General features: G+C 35.2%; 1 protein-coding gene across 2 annotated transcripts in view; it reads left to right on the top strand.

Annotated features, from left to right (window-relative positions):
• Window positions 1–21,343, top strand: part of UNC13C (unc-13 homolog C) — a 621,734-nt gene extending 600,391 nt beyond the window's left edge. For both annotated transcript variants that reach the window (XM_065940669.1, XM_065940670.1), the window contains 3 exons: window positions 16,129–16,221; window positions 17,708–17,867; window positions 20,858–21,343. In XM_065940669.1, the coding sequence (XP_065796741.1) occupies window positions 16,129–16,221; window positions 17,708–17,867; window positions 20,858–21,143 (539 nt within the window). In that variant the 3' untranslated portion in view covers window positions 21,144–21,343. The remainder of the gene's footprint in view (window positions 1–16,128; window positions 16,222–17,707; window positions 17,868–20,857) is intronic.
• The last annotated feature ends 1,415 nt before the right edge of the window (window positions 21,344–22,758 follow it).

Genomic DNA, 22,758 nt, shown 5'->3' with positions numbered 1-22,758 from the left:
GTGGCTGCAAGTGAGAGTCAACAGTGTAGGCTGGAGTGATTGGGAAAAGCCATAGAGAGATGGCAGAGCTTGGATGGAGGGTAGTACTTAGTATATGGAAGGCTTGCAGAAAGGGATATTGCTGAGTTAGTGTGGGGTGAATTTGATCATAATTGATGAAGGCAGTATTTCTAAAGCCAAGAGTTACTCAGGGAATTTGTAATTTCCTGTCAAAACAACAGGAACCCTTGGTTCTAGGAGAACAAGAGTAGTAAGATGAAATCTGTATGCTGGGAAATTTTGTCCTGCTAAGTGATATAAAATATAATAGAAGTGTATGAAACCACAATGTTTTTTTGGAAAGTGTATGAAAGCACAATGTTTTTTTGGAAGGTGACGGATATATCTAGATTTGGTGATGAGGTTCCAGACTAAGGCACTGGAATACTGAAGTACAGATTGAATCAAATAAACTCTGTTATGAATGATGAACAAGATGAACTTATTGGTTAGGATCAGTAAATAAAGCAGAAAGGGTAAGTTTCATGAGGTTTTCAATGATTTAAACTTGGATAGCAGAAAGAATAGTGTCATCTGGTTAGAAACAGGGATGCTGAGAACTGGAGTAGGTTGAGAACACCATATGTTAGTTTTTAGAGTTGATGAGATTAAACTAGAGGGAAAACATCTAGCAAGGATATCCGTTAGACAATTAGAAATGGAGTTCATTTGGAAGATGAGGATAAGGACTAGAAATAAAATTTTTAAGTTTAATAAAGATGAAAGCTGAAACTGTAAAACTATAGAGACAGGGTAATGAGAAAAGAGAGCAGAGAGCCACAGGGTGATACTGGGGAATGGCCCATAACAAAAAACTGGAAGAAGAAGGTGGCTACAAAGATGGCAGAAAAGGACTGAACCAGAGAAGGAAACAGTGAATCAAGAAAGTAGACAATGAAGGAAACCAAGGGGGATAAGACTACGAGGAGGTAATCAACCATGTCAAAGCTAAAGACATGGAAAAATAGCACAGAACTGGAAAAGCATATATATTTATATAGTTTAAAGAGAGATCATTGGGGACTCTCAAAATTTCCAGTAGAGTTTGCTGTAAGATGACAAGAGATGATTTAAAACTTGATTGTAAATAAGTGATTAAATATGAATGGTACATTCAAGAAATTTCATAATTAAATATAAGGAATAAGATAACATCTAAAGAAGTCAGAAGGTGGATGCATAGGCTGGTTGAATTTTTTTTTAAGTATTTCTGAGTTAATCTCTGGGGGAACTGGTAGGATCCTGAAAGGTTAAGTTACTTTTAATCTCATTATCAAACTCTTCTGCAAAAATATATGGATATACTGTTTCAACCTCTGTAATCAGTAGTGAAAAATTTGTATTTATTGATAAATTTTGTGCTTTAGCCAATATGAAATAAGGATTTATTGATACAAGTTTTAAAACATTGTTTTAACTAGTTTCTTCTGTTTTGATTATAAAAATAATAGATACATATTAGAGAATAGGAAATATAGAACTTGAAAAAGCAAAAAATTTATAATTTACTAAACTTTTGATATATTTTTCCTGCAACTTCATTGTATCCTTATTTTAAATACTTCAGAAGCTTTATATGAAATATGTATCCCTTTCACATAGCATTCCTACATAAGTATTTTATATAACTTCTTGTCAATGTCATGCTTATATCCAATCATATAGTTCATAATTTATATATTTCAAAATTACAAAATACTTAAGTTTATTTCTCATTTTAAGTCAATATTTTAAGTAAATTTAAAATACTAAAAATTTACTAAAAAATTTCCAGGTAAACTTTTGTATTTAGAATTATGTTTTGAATAGAATTCCAGAGACAGAATTATGAAATCCAAAGTTCTGAATAACTAGAAGGCATGTAATACCCAAGTAGCTTTCCAACTATAAATTTGTTCCAGTGAAAAGTTGATTAGAATATTGGACTTCCCCACAAAATCTCTAGTACAAGGTGGTTGTTTTTGTTTAAAATGTTTGTTAATATATTAGGTAATATAATTAATTTGATTACAAAAATAAATATTTTCAATATTTATTAACTAGCTGAATTTCACATTTTGTGAATTGTCTATAACCTTTTTTCACTTTTAATGGTGCTTTTGAGTTTATCAATTTGTGTTTCTTTCATACATTAAAGATAGTAACCCTCTATATCATTTGTTGCAAATATTTTTCACTCAATTGATTACATGCATAGGATGTCTTTTGGCCTACAAATATTTTCAGATGTTTGCCTTTGTGATTTATATCCTTAATTTTAAACCTCTGGAGACTTCCACATGTAAATATCAAATAAAATTCATCTATATTTTCTTTTTTCGGTTGGATTTTTCAATTTAAACTTCTTAATTTATCAAAATTCGTTTTCAGTGTATGATATATAATAAGGCTACACAGCTTTTCTCCAAATAGTAACTGATTCTCCCACCAATTATTAAATAATTCTGCTCTGTCCCACTGATAATTCTTTTGCCATTGTATCTTAAATTTATTGAAATTCTGTTTCTGGACCTTTTCTCCTTTTCTGTCTGACCATTTATAGCCCAGGATTAGACTAATCTATTTATTGTTGCTTAATAAAGTATTTTAATATTTATGAGAATAATATATTTTCATTTCTGTCTTTTTAAAGTCCTTAGTTATTCATTGAGTGTTTTTAAAAGTTCATAGTAACTTTTAATAAGTTCTGTTTTTAATAAGTCCTTAGTTTCTATTGTCATTAACTTCTCAAATTAGCTTTGAGTTGTATAAAAAAAATTAAGTATTTGGGATTTTGATGAAAATTGCAGTATATCCATAACTAAATATCCAAATAAGTGATATCCTTAAGGCATTTTATCTTAACTTTAAACTTTATTTGTTGTTTTGGGCCTAAATCACATTTTTGTTTTATCACATTTTAATTAACTTTATTTCAGTATACACCTTTTTCTTGTTTTTTCTGGCTTCTTTGAGAATGATATATTGTCATCCAAAATCATGTAACTTTGTTCTGTTTTAATCTCTCAAGGAATATTCTTTTCAATTTGTCAAATGTTATTTTAGTTATTACAAAAAATTAATGTCACCATTTCCATAAACTATATTGTATTTTCTGTTTTTAATCATTGCCTTTATATAAACTTTCAGACCTTGTGTTTATTCTTGTTTTGTATAGTCTTACTCTGTTTTCAGTTTTGAAAGGGAATTTCTAATGATTCAGTTGTTGTTTTAAAAGAAATGTTCTTTATCACAGCTAGGAGCCATCCTTCAAATCTGAATAACTAAGATTTTATCATGAATGGGCACTGAAATTTATCAAATGCTGTTTCAGAATTTATGAGATATTAGATATTTATTAGATACTAATGATATTTATTAGAATACTTAAAACACCATTTCTTGTTAAGATAAACCCTACTCTGTTATAGGGTTGTATTTTTATCAATATTTCATTGAGAATTTTTGTAATTATATGTATAAATTGGTTTAGTTAACTTTTCTTTTTATACTACCCATGTTTTGTCTCAATGTTATATATAAAACGAACTATGAAGATTATTATCTTGTCTTCTATTCAAAAACAATAGAATTGAAAAAGAAAAACCAAAGTCCTTATATGTAGACAACACAATTACTTCCATAGAAAGCATAGGGAAATCATTAGCAAAACTACTGGAAATAATAAGAATTTTCCATTAGATTGTTCACTATAAAATCAGTATACAAAGTCAGCAGCATAACTTTACACAATTAATAGCTAACTAGAATATGAAATAAAATAGAAATCCATTTAAAATAGGAATAAAACAGAATACTTACATATAAATTTTGCAAAATATGTATAAAATCTCTAAAAGTATTTGAAATTTTACTCAAGGTAAGATTTGTGAAGAGAAGGGGATGACAGACAATGAGATGGTTGGATGGTATCACCGACTCAATGGACATGAGTTTAAGTAAGCTCCGAGAGTTGGTGATGGACAGGGAAGCCTGGCGCGCTGCAGTCCATGGGTTCGCAAAGAGTCGGACATGACTGAGCGACTGAACTGAACTGAATACCCACAACCACAAACTCCCAGAACCTCTATAATTAAGGAATTGCCATGAGCTGCTACAAAGCAAATTTAAACTCCATAGTCATCTATGCGGGCTTCCCTGGTGACTCAGTGGTAAAGAATCTGCCTGCAATGCAGCAGACCTGGGTTTGATCCCTGGGTTGGGAAGACCCCCTGAAGGATCCTCCCACGCCTGAAGGAGGGCATGGCACCCCACTCCAGTACTCCTGCCTGGAGAACCCCACGGACAGAGGAGCCAGGCAGGCTGCAGTCCATGGGGTCGCACAGAGTCGGGCACAACTGAGGCGACTGAGCAGCAGCAGCAGTCATCCATTCACATAAATTGTTTTCAGCTATTTGCACATTTTTCCTGCAAAGAGAGTAACTTGCCTCTGTAGCTACTGTATTGAGAGACTACTTCTGTGTAATGGAAGCCAGACATAGATCAATACCCGTTTATTTGATAAAGAAAATCTATTGGGTTAACTATAAAGTTTGCTCAGATTTTTCCATAAGATGCTACAGGAAACCTGAACAAACATTTTTTTGGCAACCCAATACATTAAGTATTCCTATAATTTTATTACGTTGCCATTGCCATTTATTACATTGATTCACTTACACAACACTAAAACACTAAAACCTAGAAAACAAGTTTACTTTCCCATTAAACAGTTCATCCCTTCCTAACACTTACCTTCCTGTTCAATACACACATTATCCAAATTTCTGTTCTGTCTCTCATGAAGCTCCTTCACTATGCACATACAGAGCTCAACACTGGGAATGTAAAATTAAGACTATGCTTATTCTAAGAAATTCAAATCTAATAAAGGAGGTATATCTATCTGATATCTACCTGATAGTTTAAATGGTTCTATTGCTCAGTGACATGCTTTCTGCAACACAGCTTCCCCAGACTGAGGTTCTTCTCACTGAAATATGTCTCCAAGTCTATTCTGTGAGGAAACTGTGTGAGTGTGTAAAATAAATTTTCTTAGCTCTTGAATTTTTGAAAATTACTTTTTGTTTCATTCTTACATGAGAAACAACTTTGCTACATTTAAAATTCTGTGAGCATAGACACTCTCTCTCATAACTTTATTGCCATTGCTCATTTCCTTCTGATGTTTATTTTGTAAGGAAAAATATAGGCCAGCTGAAATTCTTTGCATTTTTCTTCTTGGATACATTTCTTCTTCCTCCAATTCCTTCTTTTCTCTTCCTGCTACTTCTCTTTTCTCTTTCTCTCCTTCTCCTCAATTTCTTCTCTTTTTACCTGGACATATATGTGTATAGTTTGTGCTTTTCAATTTTCCTAAAACAAATTGAATTCTTTAAAAAGTTCAGAGCTGTTTTTAAGCTCAATAAATACGCTTTTCTTATACATTTGATTATCCATGGTTTCTTCAGGAGCATCATTTTCAGCAGTATGCTTTTACCTGAATCCTTGAGATATTGTTACCTTGTGTTGTAGGAATTGTTTTCCTGAAGTCCCTTAACGTGCTTAGTTGTTCAATTGTGTCTGACTCTGCGACCCCATGGACTGTACCCCACCAGGCTCCTAAGTCCATGGAATTCTCTAGGCAAGAATACTGGAGTGGGTATTCTTCCAGAGGATCTTTTCAACCCAGGGATCAAGCCTGGGCCCCCTGGATTGCAGACAGATTCTTTCCATCTGAGCCAGGGAAACCCTTTGTACATTCCATTTCAGTTCAGTTCAGTCGCTCAGTCATATCCAGCTCTTTGCAACCCCATGGACTGCTGCATGCAGGCTTCCCTGTCCATCACCAACTCCAGAAGCTTGCTCAAACTCATGTCCATTGAGTCAGTGGTGCCATCCCACCATCTCATCCTCTGTCGTCCCCTTCTCCTCCTGCCTTCGATCTTTCCCAGCATCAGGGTCTTTTCCAATGAGTCAGTTCTTCGTATCAGGTGGCCAAAGTATTGGAGTTTCAGCTTCAGCATCAGTCCTTCCAATGAATATTCATCACTGATCTCCTTTAGGATTGACTGGTTTGATCTCCTTGCAATCCAAGAAACGCTTAAGAGTCTTTCCCAACACCACAGTTCAAAAGCATCAATTCTTTGGCTTATTTTCAAATAAGAAGATCAATTCAGGTCATACATTTCAGGTAAACTGGATTTCCCTTAGCCACTTTCCAAAAATTTTTGGTTACAGATAGATCCAAGCATTTGAAGCTGGGGGGCATGGGGTGCAGTACATAGCCCCTAGCCTTATCTAACCTAGCTGTTTCTACTATTATGTTTATTGATATCAGTGACTACCAAGAAGAAAAGATATGCCTAAAGCTCTCATCCCTAAAAATGGATCTTATTTTCATCTCTTTTACCAACAGTGATTTCCATGGTGTGAATACATACTGCCTACTACTGTATGGGAGTAATCTTTTTCATCTGATTCTCCCCCAGGTAGTAGTGTTTGCTAGCAGTCATGATGCTAATGAATAGATCTTAAAAGAGAGATGCTAACAGATCAAGTGACACAGATAACGATCATAAATAATTCTTAGTCACTAGTCAGAACTGAAAGTTTAGTTTCCTGATTTTTGCCACTTCTGAGTTTCCACTTAGGAAAAAAAAAAGCACTGATTGTCATATCCACATCCTACCTACTTGCCAAATTTTACTATTCATTGACAGTCTGTCCCATTGTGTGAATTCCAAAAGACCTTTTTAGAGACAAGCTAGTTTGTCAGTGGAAAGAGAACTTCAATGAAAATAATGAGACCTACCATTGATGCTGCCCAGCTATGGAAATTTGTATGAGACACTTTGCCTCAACTCCCTTACCTTTAAAACAAAGATATTGACTCAAACAGTTTCAAGACCAACACTATTTCTAGCATTAAAACTATATATTTTTCAATATTAAAATATTTCAGTTTAGGATAACTAAACTTTTAGTAACTACTTCTAGGATTTGACACATTTCAAATTTTAGTAATCACTGATTAATTTTTTAGCAACACTTTAAGGATGCTGTAGCCGTGGAAACTTGCTGATATAAAGTAACACTATAAAAATGCTTCAATTAACAGTAAGTTTAAGGATAAAACACAGAAAACTTTGAAACCATAAGAGTCCCTGAAGACAATATTAATTTAAACATACATTTGAATGATTACTGTGGGACTTAACATAAACAGTTGCCAATGAAAGCCAAGTATTATCACACAAAAAACATAATCTTAAAATATATAGATATTTTCTCTATGTTCCTAAAAGGAACATTTACAGAACATATTCTGCATGTTCCTTGTCTTCAATTTCTGCCTTTCTGCATTTTAGTTCAGCAAGACTTTAAATGCCATTAATAACAACAACAAGAGAGAGTTTACTTTCTCCCCTTTGATGTAAAAAAGGAAAGGGGGAAGGGGAACGAGTAGAAGAGAAGCTATTTCATGAACATCACAGCATGTCAGAGATCTGAGGTCAAATCTCAGTTTTCCATTTACTGACTTTGACAGGCAACTAACATCTGTGCCCAATTTCACCCATTGTGTAAAATGTACACACTACCTTTATGTGATATCAGAGCAAGATCTTATCCTTAAAGTATTTAGCATGATGCCTGGCACACACAAGTAGTCAAAAATTGTACCCATTATTGTTATCATTACTATAAATTACTTCAAATATAAATGTTAAATGACATGGAGACAGTGAGCAAAGAACAGAGAAGGAAAGCACAAGAAGGGATATGAGGAGGAACAGGGTTTAAGTCAAGCCACTTCTGGTTTCTTCTACTCCCACCACCTGGGATGATGTCTAACAACCTAGAAGCCTGAACGGAGGTGAGTTACTCCCACCTGGGGTCCTGGACTTGAAGGCAGGAGGAGCAGTAGGGCAGGTCTGCTGATTCTAAACTGTAACACTGCCAGAGTGGTCATTCCTCCTTAATTCTCCACACCTTTTTTTTTTTTTTTAAATAGAGATTATATTAAAAATTACTTTAAAATTTGGTTCACATGTCCTTCTAAAAATTAAGGGAGAATTTTTCCCCCCACATGATTGTTTCATAGCTTGGTTCCATTTCTCTTCTCAGATTTATCTGTTTCACAATATAGGGTTAAACCTTCAAAATAATACACAAAAATAAAGTCAGCACCTTGACATCAAGATTTATATCCACACCTTTTTTGAGGCTCCCAGCAGAGTCGCATGAGGACAGATTCAAACCCCTTTGTCAAAGGCTTAAGCAGTTTGGTAAACTTATACAAATGACTGGAGCAGCTGTGATATTTTTCATCTAATATCCTACAGGATAGTAATTGAGACTTGAAGGTAATTATCAATTTAAAACACTACATGCATAATCATTACTAGATGGTTTTAAAATTATTCACTCCTCCACAGAATGTACTAAACTTATGTTAAGTGAGAAATTCATCCTATTAGGGAGATTATAATAATACTATATCATAATCTTATGGTAATCAGGATCTGTTATCAAAAAGTTTTTTTTATCAAAACCTGCTCTTCTAAAGAGAACTTCAAATAAAACAATTAGTTCTTTAATTCTCCTTCCCTTTGCCAATGTTTACTCATATGAGCATGACTCATTCCCAGATAGAGGTTGGTATTCATGATCCAATAATGTTGGTGACAAAGGACACATTCTAGGAGCCCGTTGATGGATTTGAGGCACAACAGTCTAATTTCTATGGGTTTAGAATAGACAAGATTATGTAACAGGCATAACCTCTGATTAAATTTTCATTAAGTTGAAAATTGCTCATAAAATTGTTAAATAGCTGAATAAAACGCTCCATATTAGATTATTTTCATATTTCATCCCATCAAAATTGAGAATCTCTTATGTTGCCTTTTTTTCTCTTTTTGGAAAATAACTGCTTCATTGATATATTCTTTCTTCAGTTTGAAGATGCTTTGTTCAATTCCATTTTTATTCTGGGATGGGCAACCAACAGATCTTGCCATGCACAAACGTCAGATGGGTCAGATCAAGGCTATAGCAAACCAACCCCACCAAATGGGAAAAAATATCTACTGCAGAATATCTTACTGAGTTAAGCAGCTTCCATAGTTTTAGCAACTGCAAGTGTATTAAATGAATCAACTCAAACATGTACAATCTTCACTTTGCACAGTAACGTAGGACCATAAGAATAACTGTGTAAACTGAAACTATTCAAAGCAATCTTGATTAATAGTAGAGAAAATTATGTCTGTGAAGATTTTTAAAAATATTTTGTCAAAAGAAACAAAACCTTTTGCTGTCAGCTATAAATATAGGAATAAGGAATGAAATGCATAAGGAAATAAAAAAATTAGTAAAACATTCACTTAATATGTTGCAATTGGAAACATTAGAAACACTGAGAATTAAACCATTTCATTTCTTTTTAAAATCTTATCAAGAGTAGTGTGAACAGTGCTTTCTTCTCATCATGTAAATATAAGGAACGAGCCTCTTTTCTGTGCCTTGGCAAATTATCATTCCACAGTTTGGATCAATCACTGACAGTTTATTCTTCCTGCTTTCCGTACTGTAACTGACATATCTCAGAGTTCCTTTAATGTGAAGTTTTTCTTCAGTGTCACCTCCACCAGGACATCTTCATCATCTTTCTCATTTATGTCAATAAGGTCACTTTCATTAAGTTTCTTGTCTGCCTCTCTAGGGTCCCTCCATTGGCAGTAATGTCAATATTCCCAAGGTCAGTAATTTTTTTCTATTAATCCATTTACATTCTATACAAATTTCACTCCAGTGTTATTACTTTTTGTTCCTTCGTTCCACTTTTTTCTTGGCTGGCCAGTTTCCTCTTTTGATTATCCAGGTTTTAAAATGTCACATGGGTTTAGGAAACAAGGAAGCAACACAACTATGCACTTGCTGTGTGTGAACTGAACAGGGGCACAGTGACCAATCACCAGACTTTAAAAGAAGTGATGTGATTGATCAGTGATGGTAATACCATCAGTTACTTATATGGTGATGTGGGGACTACTACTAGCGGCAAAGTTTGTACTTTAGGCAATGACACATGTTTAATAGGCATGACAACTGAAATTTGAACGTGTCATTGAGAAATGGGTGTTATTTAACTAAACTGTAAGAACTGAAATTTGGGCATATCACAGAATATAAAAATTGTGCAAAATGAGGATGGCTCCCATATTTGATCAGTGACTAAATATAAACTGGCTATTTAATAAATCTCAAAAGTATGTTATTTATTATAGGAATTAGAGATAAGTAGTATGGATTATTAATATTAATAGAGGTTTCCTGCCATTATAGAATATAGTTAGAAAGAAAAAAATCTACTTAATTTTCTACAATACTAGGCATAACACGGGTGCTGTGGAGTGGTATAAACACCAGACCATGGAAGTACACACCCTGAGTTCTCAGGTAACAATTATGAGTAGCCTGACTATTAAATGATACTTACAATAATAATAAAACCTTTTAAACTAGTTGCTTCTACTGAGAACTGTCAGAAAACTGTGACATTTTTAATTCCACTTTTTAGGGGTGTACCACATTAAACAAGCAACTCTCAAGACTATGCTTGACGTGATTGAGCAGTAAATTTCACATTTTCTGTTAAGAAAAGGAAATCTGTGTTTTCTGCCAAATACTTACACCCAAGGGTTTCCTCAAAATTGTTTGAGGATTGCTGAGTACATAAGTTTGGTTTTCAACATGTTTTTTTTTTTTTTCCCACCAGTGGAATCCTTCAAATTTTTTAGAAAACACACACAGGCACAGAGTTAGGATGTGCAAGTGGAAGATGAGAGAGCAGCAATTTGGGAAAGGGAAAATCTTACCTATGCATTTAGAGTACCTTTTAAAACGTTTTAGGCACATTTCTATAGCTGTTAGTTGTTTTCAAACAGCATAAAATTTCTCCTCCGTAACTAAAAGTACATATTTTCCGAATTCAAGTTTTATATATTTTCTAATAAAAATCAGATCCTATAACAACACAAAGCCTTTAAATTACCGTGGTAAAATTCCTGATTAGGAACTCGGATGAAGAAATGGCACCTCCTGGTGAGCGCTTTGATGGAAAGCTTTTCTCATTTACAAACTTGTTGAATCAATAACTTTTCTGACCATCACTTGTTTACTCTGGAAACAAACCAGCCATTGCTACATGACTGCTTATGGTAATACTGACATGACCACCCATAAAAGTCTTGATCACAAACCCACATACTGAGCAGGCTCTGATCTTTAGTATAACAACAAAGACAAATACACAACCTGGATGCATTTTCACTGTCTCTCATTTACTGTGATTTCAACAATAGTTAAACGATATAACCTTTAGTAATCAAGAAAACTCATTCACAGAATTCTTGGTTAACAAAAGGTTTTACATCATAGTGGGAAAGAATATCCCCTATGAGGGCTCTTAAAAACCTTCCATCTCTAGTGTACTCAACCCAGAAAATTTTACCAAAGAAACTAAGAATCCCAAAGTTGTTGGGGAAAACTCTGGTCACTCTGCTTTTGTCTTACAGCAGTATTTCATTTAGATAACTATAGTGTCAATGGATTTTTCTCTCTAATTTTCTATGAATCTTCAAGGTATTTAATAACTTTGGAATACTCTTAAGAACTATTATTATCATAAACCTGGATTCATTTACCAGCAGCTCTTATGTGCAAGGTATATAATAGCTTACATTATTTTTCAAAATTATCCTTTTTTAGCCTCATTATAATGTTGCCAGGTAGGTGGGATTATCGACACTTTACAAATAAGGACATGCAAATTCACAGTTTTAAACTGTTAATGTGTGACAGACAGATTCATGATCAGGGAAGTCTGGTTTCATTGCCCAGGGACTTTATACTTTGTTATACATGTCTTATAACTCAAGGGGCACCATAAACTTCATGGTCTATGTATAATGGTGTTTGAGGAGATCAAAAATATAACCGCAGATTATTTCTAGAATAGTAAAAAAAGAAATGAAAATATTTTAGTGTAGAGGTGTTTGGACAGAGCTTCATTGGATAGTGGAGGAAGGATGTTCTAAACACTTGTTTTCAGTTGATGAAAACATAAAGAAAAGTTTGAAGACATTAAGCCAAAGACAGCGTGGACCAGAAGTGCTGATGAAGGAGAGGTCATCAGAAGCATCCTAGCAAAGGGCTGGGTTTTGGGATTTGACTCAAGGTATAATAGGATGCAAGTGGGAGGTTTTCCAAAAGGGATTGCAGTAATAAAAAATGATCTTTTACACAGATGAGACAAATTCTTTCAAAACCTAAATTTGACTATACCACCCATAGCCAAAATCTTAAAAGACTTCTCAGTAGCTCCAAGATAATGGCTAACAATTTTTAAATGACATTCAAAGTACCAACATTTTCTCTAACATTCCCTATTGTTACTTCATCTATGCTTCATACATCCTGAACTCCTCACAGTTTCCAGGACACACCATTCTGTTTTACGCATCCACATATGGGCACATGCTATTTCATGCTTCTCTGTCTTAAAAAAAAAAAAAAAAAAGTGAATTTCAACTAAACTTTCAAGAGCCTCTTAAAGCATTTTCTCCCCTAAAAAAATCCGTCATGATAATAATTGTTAAACAGTGAATGTCCATATTTTACATCTTATCCCCCGCAAAGATTGTCTCAATGTTCAAGACCTAAGAATATTGCAAAAATACTAGAGGCACTTCCGTTAAAGTCATGAGCAAATCAGAGATGTTAACTCTATTAGCCAAGGTCACAGAAGGAATCAGATGGCACACCCAAATTAAGATTATTTGAAAAAGATTCAATGGAGAAACTATGGACAAAAAATGGGTAGGATATAAAGAGACCAGAAAGAGTACTAAACTCACTGCACTGAAGCAAATAACAAGGGAGGAAAAAGTTCCGAGAACCAGGAATGAGACTGTCACCTGCTGAGGGTTGATGAGGGCAATGTTGGCTTTTTGCTTGCAGGATTCTTCCAGCAAAATGGTGACACCATAGGAAGGAAAGTAAAGAAATCAATATCTGACCTGTGTCTACTCCCTCTTCCCCATATCTTGCCAGGACTTCTCATCATCTATAGAGCATAGAGACCACTGACTTGTCCATCTAGCGGTAGAGGGCAGAGTGGAGAAGGGTGAATAATGAATCTGGAGAGCCAAATGAAGGATAACAAGCATATCCACTTTTAACACTGTCACGGCATGTAGTATTAGAAATGTAAGCCAATAAAATTAGCCAAGGCAAATAGTAAAAGTACAAAAACTGGAAAGGAGAAGTGCAATTCATTGAAAATAATACATGTGTATACTTAAAAACTCAAAACGAGTCATGAAAATATTTCATTAAAAATTCAGATGACTGAATAAAAAAAATATACAAAAATCACTAGCCTTCCTGTTATCCAATATAATGGAAAAGGGGTCCCATTTAAAATAGAATGAGATGTAATAACTAGGAATAAGCTTTTTAATTGTTTAATATTCACATGAAGAAAAATGTAAAGCATAATTGGAATACACAAAAGGAGACTTAAATAATGGCAAGATATGTTCTATTCTTCATATCATAAGAATGTCACCAGTTTAGGGATGATGTCAAACTATTTTATTTTCCCAAAAAGTATTATCAGTCCCTCTTGAGTCCTACTTTCTACTGCATAGGCACCTCCCTTACTGATATCAACATCAGTACACACCATGTTAGTTACTTGCACTGTTAGAAGGTTATTCAGGTTTTTAAGACCTTGTTCTGCTCACATTAAAGTTTTAATTAGCTATTGGATTAAAAGCTCTCCTTCTCTCTCTACAAACAGGAAAACAGTGACTCTAGCAGTAGGAGGAGGAAAGGAGAAGGAAGCCGTGGCTTCTCTGATGTGCCCTGTTCTTTTTTCTCCTGGAGGCAATTTCCATGATATTGAGGAAGAGAGAAAGAGAGAAAAGAGACATATCAATCTTTATTTAAACCAGCACAATATTTTAAGGCAATTATCCTCCAACTAAAAATAAGTAAATATAAAAAAAACTGCAATAGTGACCATTAGTAGTCATTATCTATCTAAGGGTCACTGTCTACTCAGTTAGTAGTAGAACTCTTCCAGATGCTTCTCTTAGGGGAAGTACAAGCTTGGTAGAACTGGCTGGTGTGAAATGTTTTCAAATAGTTCCCCAGGGCATTGATGAACTCTTCCAAGACTCAAGACCTGGCCACTTTTTCCTGCTGCACCCCACCTGGGTGTATGGGCACACACATTCCTTTGAGATGCTTGCCTCTTCACCATGTCGGTGACAATCCCTGATAAAACCAGAGCCTATGGTCACACTTTCCCTCTCTTGTCCCCGAACGCTGGCACTTCAAGCCCATTCAGGAGCCACCTCCTATATTTCTCAGCAACTGTGACCTTAAGCAGAGAGGGAGGTCCCGGCACACACTGTGGCATGCTGTCCCCCACTTGGCCATGCTCAGGTTATACTGTCTGCTAAGTAGGCAGCCAATTAAAAAATGAAATGCTCATCTAGCTGGCACTTTCAGCAAGTACTTTAGGATTACTTCTCTTGGAATTTTCTTCACGTCAGGAAAAGGAAACACTTCTCACAGATCAATGAGCAGCTCCTTGGCTAATGCCCGAAGTGATCACTTCCTGTCTTTCAGTCCTTTTAGTAACAAATGGTTGGGGCAGGGTGGGGGTGAGAGTGGTGCTTGTGGTGAACCAGGTTTTCTCCGCAGATCCTGTTAAGAGGTTCTGGCTGAAATGCAGTGATTTTTTTCTCAAGTTAGAAAGTGGAAGTCTCTTAGAATCTCTTCTTTTCAGCTTCGTCATTAGCCGTTTATTTCATGAAAATAAGATTCTTATTAATCTCATATATATTGCAGATGGTTAAAATCTCTATGGGGCAAAATGAGGTTCCACCTACATTTGACAAATACCATTTGTAGAAATTATACTATAGATAAATTTGTAAACATGAAAAGTAATTATTCATTATAATTCATAAGAGCAAGAGACTAGAAACAACCAAAGTGTGTTTAGATAAATAATGGTATGTCCATAAAATGGAATAAGGGCTAAATATTATTTTAAATATTTTAATGTTTCCATTATTTGTAAGCAGATTAATGATTTGTTTTTTAAGCAAGTATTCAGGAAATCTTGACTTTGCAGTTAATGCTGTGATATTCCAGACCATATTAAAGAGTGGGACATAGCTTTGTATATGTGGAAATGGAATGATCTTAATACATTTTTAGGTAAAAAGACAAAGGTAAGGTAAAGGATAATTAGAGTATGTGTTTCTATTTGAGAAAAAAATGTATATGTTTATAGATGATACATTAATAGGTGTGTGTATGTGTGTATATGAGGTTGATGCAGCTATGCCTATTTTACAAATAAGAAAACCAAGACTTGAGAACATCACAGATTCCCATCAGAGAACCAGGTGTGGCATCACAGGCACTTTCCAGTACAACATTCTTAACCCTTGACTAACCTTTTTCAGGGTGGGGTTGCTTATTCCTTTGTACATCATCCAATTATAAAGGCACCTGTTTAGAGCACAGCACACGACACGCAGCAGTGTGTGCACTGCTCTCCCGGTCCTGAGCGTGGGCCCCGTGCGGCCGGCGCTCTGCAGAGCCGTCTCTGTACCCCTGCTGCTCCGGCGTGGCACGCTCGAGAAGAGCACTTCAGAAAGGAGTGAAGGGCAGGGACACGTCTTCATACAAAGTGACGAGGAGAGCTTTATTAAGTGCCTAGAGCAAGGCAACTTCAAGTTGTTTTTTTTTTCTTTTTAACAATAGTAATACTAATAGGATGCCTTCTGGTATCTGAGGACTGTGAAAGTTTAGCTAAATGGGCTAAATATGATTACCAAGACTCAAACCTGCATAGCACATTTAACTTAGTGAACATGTATCAGTATCAATTATGTGTGGTTAACAAAAAGAACCATTTGTTTTCATGATCACACTTTAAAGTCACCGATGCACAGAATGTCAGTGTTCCTTATTAAGTGGTCTGAAAGGTCAGATCAGTAAACTTTTGCTGATTTGCAGGTCGCCCCTCCAAAGATTCAGTGGGCCAGATATCTGTTCATGTGGACATCACCGCCACTCCAGGAACCGGAGAGCATAAAGTCACTGTAAAAGGTATATTTTGGGTTCAGGTAGATCAAACAGCCTATAAGAATTTAACCTCTCAAAAAATAATTATATCAAAAATTTTTTTTTCTGGAAACCCTGTTTTTTAAAATCAATATTAAATTATTTTAGGGCATGCTTAGAATACCTTTATGAATCTGAAACTTTTTAAACAAAGAAATTAATAGCATAGATATTTAACCTATATTACTTGAAAAGTCTAAATGGTTTAAATACATTGATGACTACATTTCAGAACTGTATGACTGTGTTCTCTATGATTGAGGCTGTGGTTGCCTCCAACTTACCAATGACATTTTAGATGTTAACTCAGTACATTCTTACTATCCACATAATCTACCTACTTTTTCTATGTGATTTCCAACAACTGGTTTGATTTTTTTTTTTTAATGGGTGGTCAAATCCATTGGCTTTATATTATAAAAATGAAATCTGAATTCAGGGGTCATTTTGAAGATGCAATTTAATGATTAATACTTTGCTCAATAGAACCATGTTCTATTTTTATATTATCATGGACAGTCACTTTAAATAGTATCTACTTTCATCAAAACCATGGCCTTCTAATGTATTTCAAGTTTCACTAAACTAACACTGTTATGGTATATAATAGATTATATATGGTATTAATAAGCATACAGATAAGTGGGCATGACTATATATGCCAGTGTTGTTAAATGTTTTTCAAAAAATATTTTGCTGATGTATACCAAATGCTAGAAGTTTTATGAACCTCCTGAATTAGCAAATTTAATTATAAGACACCTCCTTAAGGATACCATCACCATCATCAAAGAATGAACAAAGACGTATGTATAAGAATATTCACTTAAGTATTATTTATGATGCCTGAAATTAGGAATCTGCCATAATATGCAACAAGTGATTTGTTGAATATTGAATGAAATCTACACATAATTAAATATTTTCTGTTGGAAAATATATAATGAATTACAATGCTATCCATGATGGACTTAAAAAAATGAAACTATTTTTAAGACTGCAATACATTATGATCCTATTCTATATACAAAGATTGAAAGCATCACACCAAAATATTAAGTCATTTCTTCTGAGTGATAAAATTATAGATTTTTCTCTTAATCTATTTTCTGTATGTTTTCTAAATATTTCATGAGCATATCATAATTTTAATATGAAAAGCATCATGTTTTCACCTAAACAAGAGTCATAACTTTTCAGTAGTAACAATTGTCATTTTAATTACAGCTTTTTGCCATCCCAACACCACATGGCTTAGAGCTGAAAGCCCTATCAAGCATGTGGTCCAGAAAGAAAATTATTTTTCTTAGTCCTCGTCAGTGGGGTTAGGGTGTTATTAAATGCAAGTCCCAGCTTCATACATCATTTTTAGAAATAGATATCCACTTTAAAGATCAAAGGGAAAGCCTAGGATTCCACACATGGGTTTGCTAACACTTTATATTCATTTCCTTTTCCTTCTGTTTTTTAGTGATTGCTATTAATGACTTAAACTGGCAGACCACAGCAATGTTCCGCCCCTTTGTGGAAGTCTGTATGCTGGGACCCAACCTCGGAGACAAGAAGAGAAAACAAGGCACAAAAACAAAAAGCAACACATGGTCACCAAAGTATAATGAAACATTTCAGTTGTAAGTTACAACCCAGCTCCATTTTTCAACCAGGCAATAGGCATCATATAGCTACACCTATGAGGGACTCGCAGAGTAGGAATGGCCCTGGGCTTTGCTAAGGAGAGTAAAACCTATAGGCTTAAGGATTCCTGTTCATCATTGATCCAAGGCAAATGAAGAAAACTGTAATAGGAGGGCTTTGCTCTCATGGAAGTCACACTCTAGATATTAAGAAAATTTGATAAACAAAATCATAAACAAATAAAAAGCTGTCATATGATAGTGAATACTAAGCATAGTATTAAAACAATGTGATAGGATGGTCTGTTGGCTGCTAAGGTGAGGTGTTCAGGGAAGCCTCTCTGACTTTTAAATAGGAACCTGAGAAAATAATGGGGCTAGTTGTAGCCAGGTTATTACACCACTGCAACTAAAGGAGAAGAGCTTTTACTAAAATTGGGACTGTGAAAACTTCATATGTAGTCACTCACTTACTAGGAAAGTGACCTTCTGTGGAGACAAACAGCTTACTTGAAGAGCCTCACAGGCAAGAAGCCAAAGAAATAAAGTCTGCCCTCACTCGCATCATTATCTCTGGCTCCAATGATGCTCTCTTTTGGCTAAACCCCACTGGAAGCCAGAGCACAGAGAAACTCAGTGGGTGCAGTCCTTTCAGGTCAGCATCCTCCTTCAAAGTACAAGGAGAAGAATGCAGAGTTGATCCAGGTGGAGCAAATGGAAGTTATCTGGCACTGAATGAAATCAAGGATGACTCCTAGTTTTTGGCATAAGCAGTTGGGTAGATATTCACTTGCTGAGGTGGGAGAGTAGGGACAGGCCATGAGGAAAGCAAAGATTTTCTTTTAAATCTATTAATTTGGAGATGGGTATTGTACATCCAAGAGGACATATCAAATATATGGTTAGATATAAATTGAGAATTATCTATATAGATGTAATTAATTCTACAAATCTAGATGAACTGACCTAGGGACAGATAAGAAGCCGAGGGGAAGGGAACATAAGTCAAAGCCCTAGGGACTTTCATACACACACACACACACACACACACACACACACACACACACACACACACGCACACACATGCATGCATGCACACTTACCAAGCTTACACACACACACACATGCACACACATGCATGCATGCACACTTACCAAGCTTCCCTTACTGCTTTTGTTCATTATTTCGCATTCTTGGTTTCCCAGAGACCTTTCAGCACTGTTTTTCTGAATAATTAACTCTTAGCACTCATTAAAACTTAACTATCCTACTACATCTATTAAAAGGGTTCTAATAATGCCTGCTAACAAACCAGCTCACAAGAATCCACCTATCTACTCCTCCAAATTACACAAAAACTTTGATCCACTTAAAAAGTCTTCCAAAAGGTTCTAGAAATACCTGAATAATGCAAATTCAGATATAATGCGATGAGCTACCAAGACCACAATTCTGGGGAAAAGGCAGCATTTTGATTCATTTTAATTCACAAAAAGTCCCAGAGCCTGTCATATTTTGCCATTCTATTCTTCACCCCCCAGTATTCCATTTTCCTGAGTGTCATTTCAGGCTGTCTCTAAAATAAGTACACAGATTAGTTGTCCATGTCTCCTGGAAGCGAAAGTCTGACTTGGCAAAATATTTGATCAGAAAAAAGTCACTTAGAAAAGGAAGAAATCTGGAAGCATGTACCACTGAGGAATAGAAGTATGTTCATTAGAAAATCAGGACTATCTGAGGAGGAATTAAAATAAGGGACAGGGGGGATTATCCTCGGCATTTCACCACTCAGCCTTCTTCATTAGGTTCAGTTCTGCGTTGACAAGCTGTCTTGGGTCGTTATTAGAAGAGGCCAGCCTCAGCCCCAATCTTGACAGGTCTAACAGTTGCCATACGAAAAAACTGGCATTGAAGCACCAGGCACTGCTGGAACTGATTTACTCTGGAGATTTGTATCCAATTTAGCATGTTATGCATAGTGCTTGATAGTCTGAGCAGTGTATTTCCCTGAGAAAAGGCTCCTACATATAATAGCTTATCCAGGAGTCTGAGGTAGAGAAAGGAATTGGTAATAATGTATGTTGAAACAATGGCACAGAAACGCTTCCAAAAGGTACCCCTCCCCCCAGTCTAGCTTCCATGACCCTTAGTAACCCCTCCTACCCCTATATCACTGGGGAGACCTTGCCTGCAATGATTAATGACAACATAATATTTTAATTCCAGTTTCTAGTAATATCCTTAACATCAGGGAGCAGTCAAGCATTTTTAGATTGATTTCCTATTTCTATCTAGGAAAAGAAGGAGTTTTTAAGTTAGATTGCTGAGTAATAGCAATGTAAATACATTCTAAGGAAAATGTAGCCGTTAAAAAGAATTCTTTTGAATCAGTTCTAATGAGATGGATGAAACTGGAGCCCATTATACAGAGTGAGGTGAGCCAGAAAGATAAAGAACATTACAGTATACTAACGCATATATGCGGAATTTAGAAAGATGGTAATGATGGCCCTATATGCAGGGCAGAAGAAGAGACGCAGAAGTACGGAACAGACTTTTGAACTCTGTGGGAGAAGAGGAGGGTGGGATGTTTCGAAAGAACAGCATGTATATTATCTGTGGTGAAACAGACCACCAGCCCAGGTGGGAGGCATGAGTCAAGTGCTCGGGCCTGTTGGGCTGGGGGGATCCAGAGGAATCGGGTGGAGAGGGAGGTGGGATGGGAGACCGGGATGGGGAATTCGTGTAGCTCTATGGCTGATTCATATCAATGTATGACAAAACCCACTGAAAAATAAAAAAATAAATTTAAAAAATAAAAAAAAAAAAATAAGGAAAATGTAAAGAATATTTGCAGAGTTAAAATGCAATGACACTTTATTTGCCAATACAACATTCTAAACAATGTATAAAATTTTCCACAGTCTATTAGAACCATATCGATCCCTATTTGAAAATGCTCAAAATCCCTGTTTTTAATCCAACAGCACTCTGAGTAAAGAAAACCGCCCAGGAGCCTATGAACTCCACCTTTCGGTTAAAGATTACTGCTTTGCCAGAGAAGATCGAATTATTGGAATGACAGTAATTCAGCTCCAGAGTATAGCCGAAAAGGGGAGCCACGGGGCATGGTATCCCCTTTTGAAAAATGTCTCTATGGATGAAACCGGTTTGACTATCCTTAGAATCCTCTCTCAGAGGACCAGTGACGATGTGGCTAAAGAATTTGTAAGACTTAAATCTGAAACAAGATATGCTGAAGAGAGTGCTTGAAACAATACCATACCCCAAAATAGCATCTCTGAGAATTCACAAACTGTTTGACTACTGCATGCATGTGCAAATACAGGGGAATGTTTATTTCACTACATTTCAGTGTTTGCCAGTGCTCAAGTACAATGTCTACAAGGTATGTGGGAAAACTGCAGAACTTTTACACTAATTCTGGTCTTTGAGAAATAAATGTCCCATGAAGTGCCAAAATCATGATGTTCAGTGAAATATCCAGAGTATCTTTTAAAATGTTTATTTCATTACCAGTTTCTCATCCATTAAACATACTAAAACACAGTCTTTTGAGTTTGTCCATTAGTTATCCTTGTTATGTTGGTTTATATATCTGGTAGATATGAAAGCATTTGTTACTCAAATTCTGTTTTATTTAGACTTACCTCATAATAGATGTCTTACAAATACCCTTTTCTACCATGACTAGACATGCAGTTACTTCTAGAAAGCATTTGTAATTTTATAGTTGCAGATATATTGTGATGATTTTTGCATACAAAATAAAATAGAAAAGGTGGGAAATATTTTATGCTGACCAGTTTCCAGCCTTTCTGAAATATCACTGTGAAGAAATGCTCTTAAAGCAAACTTATGCAAAGCAATGCTAAATAGTTTGTTAACATGTTTGATATATCAACAAAACTTTGCTCCTTAAAACTGCCAAGGTCACATCACATTTGTTAAAAAAAAAAAAAAAAAAAAAAAAGGTAAGTTTTGAAGCATTTGCCATCTAGCATTATGTCTTGGCTTTACCAAATTTCATTCTTTAGAAAATCATAGGATTACTGGTTTAGAAGTACGACGGAAGGATTGTTTCTTAAAATTACCTATGATAATTAACTATACTGTTAGTGTTTTCCTTCTGACAGTTATGACTAACTCCTTCTTTACTGAGTGCTATAATCAGTTAAATGTTTCCTTTTTAGAAATATTCAACAATTTGTACTGAATGCAGCATTATTATATATTGCACTGGAGGAAAAAAGTCATGTCTTCAGCTATTTAGTGAAAAATGCAAAATGAAGTCTGAACAAATTGCTTACAATTTTGTAATTTATGTTATTTATAAGCCCAAGATGCATACAATGCAATAGGAAAACAACTTATTACAGCTCAGTAGACAAAAATATAACTAGGTTGGATTTTGAATATGAAATAGTTTATAAATATTTGCACTTTCTCTATTTTTATGGTTTGACTTTTTAGAGTCTGTACCTAAATAGTTGGCTGTAGAACAGTACTTTGTAATTGTAACTTATGGTCATAACTGTTAGTGGGCAACAAAAACATGCAGAATAAAGACCCTGTTAACAGTGACTGCTTTGTGAACAAGCTGGTCCAATATGTTAAGAACAAGTGAAAAGTATCATGACTTCCAGAACCATGCTGTTACTGGGTATGAAACCACAGACAGCAAGATCCACTAATTTATGTTAAATTGATAGGCAAGTGCTTTGTTAATAATGTCTTCAAATGCATAGTACAATGCAATCCTCTGGCATATGCATTAATAAATGAATATATATTAAGCACATGTAATACTTCATTGTATCTTCTGCCTTTTTATTTCATATATGCAGCAACATTTCATTATTTAGGA

Source organism: Muntiacus reevesi, chromosome 7, assembly GCF_963930625.1.
Source record: "Muntiacus reevesi chromosome 7, mMunRee1.1, whole genome shotgun sequence".
NCBI classification, from domain to species: domain Eukaryota; kingdom Metazoa; phylum Chordata; class Mammalia; order Artiodactyla; family Cervidae; genus Muntiacus; species Muntiacus reevesi.
This window is presented reverse-complemented; position numbering and strand designations above follow the sequence as displayed.